Source organism: Drechmeria coniospora, chromosome 03, assembly GCF_001625195.1.
Source record: "Drechmeria coniospora strain ARSEF 6962 chromosome 03, whole genome shotgun sequence".
In the NCBI taxonomy this organism is placed as follows: Eukaryota; Fungi; Ascomycota; class Sordariomycetes; order Hypocreales; family Ophiocordycipitaceae; genus Drechmeria; species Drechmeria coniospora.
The window spans coordinates 3,292,943-3,303,418 of NC_054391.1; the positions used below are offsets into that span (position 1 = coordinate 3,292,943).

The following is a 10,476-nucleotide window of genomic DNA, read 5'->3' on the forward strand; positions in this document are numbered from 1 at the left end:
CCGACGCGGGGGTCTCCCGTCTTCCGGCTGCCCGGCCGGCTCGGAGCAAGAGGGAAATGCGAGAGGGACTACAGGTGCCGTCCAAGCAGAAGCCAGCACCTCTTCCTCCAGAGCAGCCCGCGCGCCAGCAGCTTCCAGAGCGACAGGAAACAGGCGACGGCGCCGGCGAGGAGGGGGATCAGCTGGGCGACGCTGCCAATGTCGCTCTTGCCGACGCCCTGAATGTCGTTGGTCGCGATGAGATACTCGACGGTGCTGATGGACAGGGCAATCAGCCCCATGGAGAGCAGCAGGAGAGACACCTCGACCTGGGGCCGGCGCCCGGTCGGACGTCGGAAGCCGGCGCGGATGCCGCTGCCGAAGCGGCGGATCAGCCGGTGGACGCTGAAGGCGGCGAGACCGACGCAGGCGACGACGCCGCCGACGGACAAGGTCTTGCCCAGCCAACGGAACCAGCCGGTGAGGGAGGAGGGGCCGAAGAAGGCGACCTCGCCGTCGACGCACGCCGGAACCGTCATGACGTCGACGCCGCGAAACCAGAACCACACGCCGTAGGCCGAGAGGGCGAGGTGGAGGACGAGGCGTAGGATGCCCGAGATGTGGTCAAAGTGGCTGATGCCGTCGCCCGTCACGCTCGAGAGCGAACCGCAGAGCAGGAACTGGACGACGACGGCGCCGACGGCGTTGGCCTCGCCGCTGGCCGTGAGGTCGGCGCGCGGCCGCATGCGGGACTCGTTGCAGAGCCCGACAAAGATGGACGCCTGGATGATGAGGTTGAGGAGCCGAAAGGGAGCCTCGTTGACCGGATCGAAGACGGTCGTGAGCAGCGTCGCAATCCACTGGCCGTAGACGCCGAGCCGGACTCCGAAGCCGTAGAGGTCCGCGTTGCCCTTGAGGGTGCAGTCGGTCGCCATGAGGCACGCTCTCGGGGTGCCGCCTTGCTGATTGGATTCTCTGATGGGCCTTTGTCCCCTATGTATGCCAACAATCTCTTCGCTCCGTCCTGCCGCTGGTGCCTGCTGCCGCTGCCGCTGCCGCTGCCACTACTGCTCGTCCAACGAGAGGTCGGTCGCTTTTGTCCGTCGGCGGATTGTGCGAGGCACGGAACTGCCGCACCAACGGCCAAGTTGACTGGGCAAGCAGTTGCTTGCACATCCTGTGCACATCCTGTCCGTGTGCTTGCACATCCTGCTCAGAGTATAATTCATAGGCAAGGAATCACCTCGGAGGGCAGTCGTCTGTTGTAGGTGTTGAAAAAGATGCATGTGCAGAGTGCTCGGCTTCGTATTCCTCGTCAGCCCGGCGCCCGGCGCCCCTGAAAATGCCTGAAAATACCTACATGTACGGAGTGCTGAGTAGCCAATCAATTAGGTGAGAGAGATGACCGCTCGTCTCGGCGACCAACCCGGTGCCGGTCGTGAATCCTGGATTCCTGGTGCCCAGCTCGCATTGCCTGCCTTCGTCCGAACTGGACGCCCCCTGATCCGCATTCCATGCCGCCATGTTCCGCAGCAGCTGTCCATCTCGACCATGGGCTAGCTCGCAAAGGTAATATATTGTGCGTGATAGTGGATGGTGACGTGTGCAGGTGTGTGTGGAGCGATACCAATATAATATAATATCCAACAACCAGGTGGGAGGGGGCACGGTGAACTTGGGCGGACAGGGATGGACAGGAAACGGCCTTGCCACCATGTGATACACACTCGTCAGACCAGTCACCACCTGCCACTCGCTCGCCATCGACAAAGGCCCAGCGAGACGAGTCGAGGCGGAATCGGAATCGAGTCATCGGCCATGTCATTGACGCTGGCTGAGATGCCCCCTGCAGAACAGGCCGTACGCGTATGCTGAGTGTATCATCCAACCAGAACCGTAGGTGCCATCTGGACACCCCTTGATAGCATTCGATCAGCCGCACACATCGCACGTTACCTAGACATCGGACCGTGGCGCCCCGAGCTTTCAAGAACGGGGTCTGCAGCGCCAATGTCCTGGTTCATCGTGTGACACCCGCCTCACCGCCACCCATACCGGTCGACCGAGATGCTGGCCCGGCAGTCATTTCTCAGCTGAGAGCGAGAGCGAGCGATGCTCTGCACATCGATTCAAGTCGGTTGTGGCCCAGTCCTGCACCGCATCCCGTACTTTGTCGGTCGTTTGCCGTTTGTAGCCTATGCTGCCTCGTGGATGCCACCGATCGACCCGTCGGTGAGCCAAAACAGTGAGCCAAAACAAACAGCGCCAGAGTCAAGCCGCCGTCGACCGCGTCCCCAGACGCTTCGTTTCAAGACCGGCCATGCTCAACGAAGCGGCCGCCGCCGCGCTTGGCTGCCCCGTCGAGGGCAACCCCGACCTCTACGGCCTCGGCATCAGGGTCGGCATCTACCTCCAGATGCTCACCGTCCAGCTGTCCGGCCTTCTCTCCACCGCCTTCCGGCTGGAAGACCACATCGGTCAGGGAACCATCGTCTTCGTGCTCGCCGCCGTCGTCGTCCTCGTTCGCCTGCTCAGCATGACCATCAACCCCGGCCCCGACGGGAGCGGGGCCGGCAAAGGTATCGAACCCGTCGAGGTCTTTCCGGTCCTCACCCTGCTCCTCATCCAGGTCGGCGTCTGCCGCGTCTCGTCCGAGAACAAGACGACGATGCTGATCTGGATGGCCGAGCTCGTCGGTCTCGCCGCTCTCTTCCTCTGGTTCTGGTGGCGTGGCATGGATCTTCTGCCCCGATCCTGCCCCGACGACAAGGCCTTCTTTTTCGCCCAGGTCAGCATATACAACTGGTTCCGGACCTTTAACAAAGTCTCGTCCGTCGTGACCGCCGTCGCCGTCGCCATTGCCGTCGTGTCGGCCTCCGCATGTAAGTGAGTCGTCGGCTCGTCTCGTCACCTCGTCGTCTCGCCATCCCGCCCGCCCCCCATCTCACTCTCCAAGGGTCACGAGCTCACAAGGCATGCCAGCCGTCCTCTACCATTGCGTCGTCGCTGCCGTTCGGCATCTCCGCAACAAACGTGACGACGATGAAGGCGCCGCAGAAAACGTCGATGCAGAAACGAGACGATACAAGCCCGTCGTCGGCGCTTTCGATCTGGTCGCCAACGTCGGCGCCATCGTTTTCGTTGAGATGTCGCTCAAGTGGAACAACATCTCGGGCGTGCACTCGCTCAACAGTCCAGGCCAATTCATGCCCTTCTTCGTCGCCCTCGGTCAGTTGCTGACCGTCTTCTACTCGGCCATCAAGCACGGCCTTCGGGCCTATGCCGAAGAGCGTATCGTCGTGGAGCATGGTGAGAAATCCGGTCGATGACGGGCCCCAACGACGGCTGATAGATGCGAATCCAGAGTCGAATCTCGAATGTCATCACAGGACATGGAGCATGAGCAGAGGGGAGAAAGGCGATGCCAAAGACGTCGCCCACGAGTGTCATGCCCAGCAGGTGTAAGAAGAAGGGAGTGTTCGGGATGGAGCAAAGTCGAATCATCATCTTGCATTCGCCGACCCGCATCTTTCTCCGACATGAACGGCCGAGCAGCATCCTGTGACGGCCGAGGCACACACAGCCTGGCTCCTCGTGCCGTATTTCCTCCGGTGCAAAGTTGGATTCATGCTGAGCTTGTCTTGTCGAAAAGATGGGGAGAAGCGACGGTTGCCGTTGATTTGCTTCGCATCACGTGGCCTCCCCCTCCCTCGACTGGTGGTCATGGACCCGCGGCATGACGAGTGTCCATGCATCGTTCTGAATGCGTCCATCTTCACACTCGCTTCTGCCATGATTCGCTCGTCCTCGGTCCCGTCTCCCTTGCTACACCGGTGCGTCCATCCATTCTTGGCCCGCTTGCTAGGTGGATCGTGGTGCAAGTCTCGGCGTGAGCACGACATATCGTCGCCGAATCGACTGGCCCTTTGCTTCCCGGTCCGATTCGAAGCTGGCCTGGCTGCAGCGTAACGTTGAGCACATGTCGTCGGCAGTCGAGTGATTGGTCGTTCATCGTGGCAGCCCGGGCTGTCGTACACGGGATTGAATATCGTTCGCGGCCCTTGCACCTCCAGGCCCTCCTGGCCCCGACGGAGCCGGTCTGCATGCCGCATGCCGCCTGGCGCATGCCATGTGTCCAGCCATGGTTGGGCCTTGGCCTCGTGGGTACGTTGGCTCCCCCCCCCCCCGAGCTGCCTCTGGACGGCTTGCTCCTGACCAGGATCGAGTCGTGTGGAGTCGATTCAACTTCGACCGGCCAAAACTAGGCACCAAGAGATATCCGTCATGATTCCCTTGACGACCCTCGTCCACCTGGCCGTAGTGGTCATGGCCATGGCCGCAAGCCCCGACCGCGTCGCGGGCATGGAGAATCTCGTTGCTTTTGGGGACAGCTACACCGACGAGGGCCGGCTGGACTACTTCACCAGCCACGGCAAGGCGCCGCCCGTGGGCTCGCTGCTGCCTCCGAAAAGCATCACCTTCAGCGGAGGCTACGCCTGGGGGCGAATCGTCGCGAACCGCACCGGAGCAAGATTCTACAACTACGCCGTCGGCGGGGCCATGTGCTCCAACGACGTCGTTGGCCGGCAGCTGGACGCGCCACTGGTTCCCTTGCCGTCCGTCATCGAGTACGAGATGGCGACGTACGAGGCGGACCTTGCCCACGGCGCACTGTACCCGAATCGTCGGCCGTTTAACACCGTCTATGCTCTGTGGATCGGCACAAACGACCTCGGCGTCGGTGGCTTCCTCGGAAACGCGCAACGGTCGAACAGGACCATCCGTTCGTTCGTCGAGTGCGTCTGGAGCGCCTTGGACCGCATCTACGAAACGGGCGGTCGACGGTTCGTCCTCATGAACGAGCTTCCACTCGAGACGGCGCCCATGTACGCAAACCCCGGCCTCTACGGCAAGGGCAACGACCGGTACTGGCGCGACCCCTCGACCTACGACACTGCCGACGGTCAGCGCGCGGTTCGCGAGTACACGACCAGCGTCAACACCATGTTCGAATACGGCCTGCCGTTCCACCATCTCGTCAAGAAGCGGTGGCCTGCCGCGTCCGTCTCCCTCCTTGACCTGCATTCTCTCTGGTCAGGCGTGCGAGCGGATCCGATGCGGCATCTGGACGCGCCGGCAAACCTGACGGCTCCGTACCGGATATGCCTTTCCGGCTGTGTCAAGTCTGCCGAGCGCTTGTCCAGTTTCATGTGGTGAGCCGCGAGATCAACCAAGGCGTTACCGTCGTTGCATAACATGCGCGCCCAGGTACGACGAGCTGCATCCCTCGGAGAGGATGGAGGAGATTATCGGCAAGAGCTTCATCGACGTTGTGAGAGGGGCATCCAAGTACGGAACGACTTACGACAGGTACTGACCTCGTCCACCAAACGATGCGCATGAGATGACGAGAGAGACGTTCATAACGGACATGCACCGCCGCACACGACTCCAGGAGATTTCAATACGGGAGTGCTCGCAGTACTGCAGCTGATGCGCCGCCGAAACAGCCAAAAAGAAGGCGTCTTCCTCCTGCCGGAATCGAACCAGCGATCTTGTCATTACTAGTGACACGCTTTACCACTGAGCCAAGGAGGATTTGACGGGAGGTCGAGGTGCAAATGAGGAATATGAGGGGAAATTGTGGATGGAGCAGCAGGGCATTATTCAGGGATCGTCGTCTTGGTGGGTGGTGGGGACCAGGGCCAAGGCGGGTGGGTACGGGTACTCCGTATGCCTTTCATTAATTACTCCAGCTGTGTCGCCCCTACGATTCTTGCTATACATACGTACTTATTGTTAAGCACATACTACATGCACGTAAATACATGCACGAGTAAATAAATGCAAGCCTTGACGGTGCTTCTACATTGCACATCTCCGACTTGCAATTCATAGGCACAATAGATAGAATGAAGTCACTTACTGTAGTTGTATGCTTGTAGGTGTGATATTATGGTTGTCGCATACCTGCAGCATTCAGGCACATATAATATATACTACCATCGACGCCAAGTCGACACTATGACAGAGTCGTACCAGCCATTTCGCCGGCATCCGGTATAGCAAGCGTACGCCTGATTATGGTAAAATAGAACTGTGAGATGAGGAAATCGTCCAGGGGCATGACAGTTTGCATCCTGAAGCTGGACGTGTCCATGGCCTCGCGTCGGGTGAAGAGGGACAGTGTCGGGAGACACGTGCAAAGGTCATGTGACTGGGCTGCCTCACCACTCACTGGACAAAGGTGCCGATTCAGCTTGGTAGCGCAACCCCTACAAAATTTAAAAGCACTTTTGCCATCCCTCTAATACAAGTAAGGGCTAGGAGACGGTTCCTCGCAAGAGGAAGAAGGGAGGCTCCTTGAGAGATGAATACTACACTACTACACAACCAGTCCCTCGGCTAGTCAGCAGCACCCAGCGGCTCGCACCCAGACCTCCTCACTCTACCTCCCATGCTTGCCCTACCAAGTACAAGTTGTGTTCTGACCGACAGCCAGGTTCGGTAGAATAAAGGGCGGAATTCGAACCACATAATGGCAAGCCCGCGAGAGCAGCGGCTCCCGTTTATTACCTCGTTGGCCTCTTTCCCTCTCTGGCTCGGGCCGACTTACAGAGCTCGATGCAGGTGTCGGCGACGGACAAGACACCCTCGCGGACCTTGCCGACGCCTGACTCGACTCGAAACCGAAGCTGCATTACGCCTACAGCGGGTTCCTTTTTTGGGCTGCCGTCCATAAAACGGATGGCGGTTGAATTGCCTACTACCTGAAGAAAGCCCAACAGGTTGTTCGAGCTGCTCGCTTTAACTACTGCAATATTGCATCTACAAATACTTGGATAAATGCAACTGCGGACATAGGAGCCGTTTGCCTTTTTTAAGACATAGTAATAGAGCGATTGAATTCAACGGAAGGAAGGCCAAGTACGCAATAAGATGTCGTGAACGGCATACAGGTTATTGAATATGCATTCTACCTGCAGCCTCTGTAACTGACACTCCGCTTGTGCAATGTCCTGTCCTCCATTTTTTCGCACGTAGTGTATAGTACACGACCGCAGATAAGACCACCATTATCTTTGTTGCATGATTTCTGCCAGTCGCACCACTCTTTCGACTCATAATTAAGACCCCAAGTCAACGGATTCCACCAAATGGTTTGTCGTTTGTTTGTTTCATACGGGTTATCACCGTTACAGTTTAGCTCTGTGTCGGTCGTAGTAGGGATAGTTGTGTCGGTTGTAGTAGGGATAGTTGTAGCGTTCAAATCGTGCGTGCTTGCTACTACCCCGAGGGCCAGCGGAATGATTGACAAAACTGTTGTTACCTTCATGGTAGAAAGATGGTATTGTAAGGTGGTTGGTAGTATTTGGAGCGAGGGAAGTCGGTGCTAGGAAGCTTACAATACAAAGTACTTGCAGTAAGTCTTACAGCAAGTGCAAGTACTCAGGTAATCAGAGATCGTAGTTTATATACTGTACTTACTTGCACTGGTACATGCAGGTGTAGTTGTACTTGTACAAGTAAGTACTACCTGTAATGATGATAATACTTGGATGTTAACGATTTGGCGATGGAAACTGTTGTACGGAGTCATAATTAACCCAAGTATTGCAAGAAAGTGCTTCATTGCATAAGGGTACGGATACATCATATGTTCATATATACAACTATAGCGCATTACTTACCTGCTTACGTATTAGTCCCGTAATGGTAATCAGAGAAATTAATAATCATTCATAGTTTCTCTGTCCTCCGCACATGTAATGTACTTACAGTAGCAGTACTGTGCACTCCGCACATGCACAGGGTTTTCGTGGTAGGATTCACCCCACCAACCTTACTTATCTTTAAGTGCATGGCGGGGACTTTGTACTCGTAATACGGAGTGCATATACAGTACATATAAGTACGGACTCCGTATTTACAGCATTATTAATTGTGCTGTACTCTACGGAGAGCTCTTGTCTAAGTGATTACGTACGTCATTATCGGTTACGTACTTGCATGTACGTACTAGTAGGTACTAAATAGTAGGGAAGCGTTGCAAAAATTCGTACAAGTGGAGAAATAAGTTCGTTCATAATACAAAGCTGATGCAACAGAGGGAAAAAGGGGGCCGCCCTGACTAGGGCTACAACGAATCAAGGATCGTGAGATGGGTCAGAATCAATCTATTGGTGTTCTTCTTGATGATGTTGTTGCCAACCACAAGGTGTCCTCTGGGCCTGCTTAAATAGGCGCAGATGTGGACACCGCTACGTAACTAACTACCCGGACTTTAACCCCGTTACAGGCCTGTTGACGCGTCGGCGCGACAAAAGCATTATAATAAATACTCGTTCGAAGGGAGTCTTGGTATTATTTGGCATAGAAGTGTCTTTTGTACGGAGTACGGCTACCAGTACTACTGTATGCAACAAACGTTCCGTCATTTTTCACTAGCAGTACGTACGCAGTGGTCGCACCACGGCGCAGCAGCCAGCCTTGCGACATAGTCATGTGGTGCGAATATTCCAAGTACGGAGTCGTCAGGCACAACATGTGGGCAGTTTAGGAGGTAGAGTACTCCGTAAGGAGGTCTGGGTGCTGGCGGCTATTGTGTTGCCGATTACTTACAGCACGAAGCACGGAGCACACAGTACACCCTACTGCAACTACAATCAGTACCTCGGCTAGTCAGCTGCACCCAGCTGCACCCAGACCTCCTTACTCTACCTCCTATGCTTACCCTACCAAGTACAAGTTGTATTCTGACTATCAGTCGGATTCGGTAGAGTCAAGGGCGGAGTTCGAACTACATAATAGTGAGCCTGCAAGAACAGCGGCTCCCGTTTATAACCTCATTGGCCTCTTTCTCTCTCTAGCTCAGGCCGACTTACAGTACAGAGCTCAATACAGGTATCGGCAACGGATAAGACACCCTCGCGGACCTTGCCGACGCCCGGCTCGACTCGAGGCCGAAGCTGCATTACGCCTATAGCGGGCTCCTTTTTTGGGCTGCCGCTTATAAAACGGATAGCGGTGGAATCGCCTTTTCACCTAAAGAAAGCCAATAGGTTGTTCGAGCTACTCGCTTAACAACTGCAATCTTGTATCTACAAATACTTGGATAAATGCAACTACGGATATAGGAGCCGTTTGCCTTTTCAAGACATAGTAATAGAGCGATTGAATTTAACGGAAGGAAGGCCAAGTACGCAGGAAGATATCGTACATAGCATATAGGTTATTGAATACGTATTCTACCTGCAACCTATGAAACTAATCCTCCGCTTGTTCAATGCTATGTGTGGTGGTTTATGGCACCTAGCCTGTGCATACCTGCAGACGCGACCACCATTATCTTTGTTGCATGATTTCTGCCAGTCGCACCACTCGTCCGACTCAAATTTAAGACCCCAAGTCAACGGATTCCACCAAATGGTTTGTCGTTCGTTTGTTTCATAAGGGTTATTACCATTACAGTTTAGCGTTGTGTCGGTTGTAGTAGGGATAGTTGTAGCGTTCAAATCATGCGTGCTTGCTACTACCCCAAGGGCCAGCGGAATAATTGACAAAACTGTTGTTGCCTTCATGGTAGAAAGATGGTATTGTAGGGTGGTTGGTAGTGCTTGGAGCGAGGGAAGTTGGTACTAGAAAGCTTACAATACAAAGTACTTACAGCAAGCACAAGTACTCAGGTAATTGGAGATGGTAGTTTATATACTTGCACCTGCATGTACTAGTGCAAGTAAGTAATACTAGAAACGATATTGATACTTGGATGTCAACGATTTGGTAATGGAAACTGTTGCAATAACTATCCCAAGTATGCAAAACAAGCGCTTCATTACATAAGTGGTAATTCATACCATATAAAAACATCCTAAAAGAGTTGTAGCGTTTCCTCTTGTGCTCCGTACGGATGCATCTAAATACATGTTCAATTATAGCACTTACTTACATGTTAGTCCCGTAAGCAAGGATGATCAGAGAAATTATGAAAATCATTCATAATTTCTCTGATTATCATAATTTCTGTCCCCCGTACATGTACAGTACCAGTACTGTGCACTCTGTACTGTACATGTACTTATGGCTAGGCGCAAGGATAAAGCTCGGCTGGATAGGAAGGTGGAGTAGCCCTAGAAGGGGGCGCGCCCCAAACGGCAGGGCTGCCACAACAGGATCGGGATCGTGAAAGCTTGAGGGAGTCAAGCTTTAGTCTTGAATACCACTTGGTTCCTGGAACAAGGCGTACCTGCTTACCTGACTGTCTTCGAACGGACCCGTCCATTACAGTACATGCACAGGATTGTTCGTGGTGGAATTCACCCCACCAACCTCATAATTGTGCTGTACGGAGAGCACTTACCTAAGTGCTTACGTACGTGATTGTGTTGGTTACGGACATGTACCAGCAGGTGCTAGATATTAGTAGGGAAGCGTTGCAGAAACTCGTACGAGCAGAGAAATGAGTTCGTTCGTGATACGAAGCATCATGATGAATAC

The 10,476-nt window shown here is 54.4% G+C and overlaps 3 protein-coding genes and 1 non-coding gene across 4 annotated transcripts; 2 read left to right on the forward strand and 2 right to left on the reverse strand.

The window, feature by feature from the left end:
* Positions 1–68: 68 nt before the first annotated feature.
* DCS_06731 (uncharacterized protein) lies at positions 69–914 on the reverse strand (the record flags this gene model as incomplete). The annotated part of the gene is made up of 1 exon (XM_040804019.1): positions 69–914. The coding sequence occupies one exon, from the start codon at positions 912–914 to the stop codon at positions 69–71; it is 846 nt and encodes a 281-aa protein (XP_040654123.1).
* A 1,385-nt stretch (positions 915–2,299) lies between these two features.
* Positions 2,300–3,308, forward strand: DCS_06732 (uncharacterized protein; the record flags this gene model as incomplete). The annotated part of the gene is made up of 2 exons (XM_040804020.1): positions 2,300–2,861; positions 2,962–3,308. 2 exons carry the CDS (start codon positions 2,300–2,302, stop codon positions 3,306–3,308), a joined length of 909 nt encoding a protein of 302 aa, XP_040654124.1.
* Positions 3,309–4,263: 955 nt separating this feature from the next.
* On the forward strand, positions 4,264–5,356 carry DCS_06733 (acetyl esterase; the record flags this gene model as incomplete). The annotated part of the gene is made up of 2 exons (XM_040804021.1): positions 4,264–5,192; positions 5,248–5,356. 2 exons carry the CDS (start codon positions 4,264–4,266, stop codon positions 5,354–5,356), a joined length of 1,038 nt encoding a protein of 345 aa, XP_040654125.1.
* Positions 5,357–5,505: 149 nt separating this feature from the next.
* On the reverse strand, positions 5,506–5,577 carry DCS_t92. The gene has a single exon. It is a non-coding gene; the product is annotated as a tRNA-Thr (tRNA).
* Positions 5,578–10,476: the final 4,899 nt, after the last annotated feature.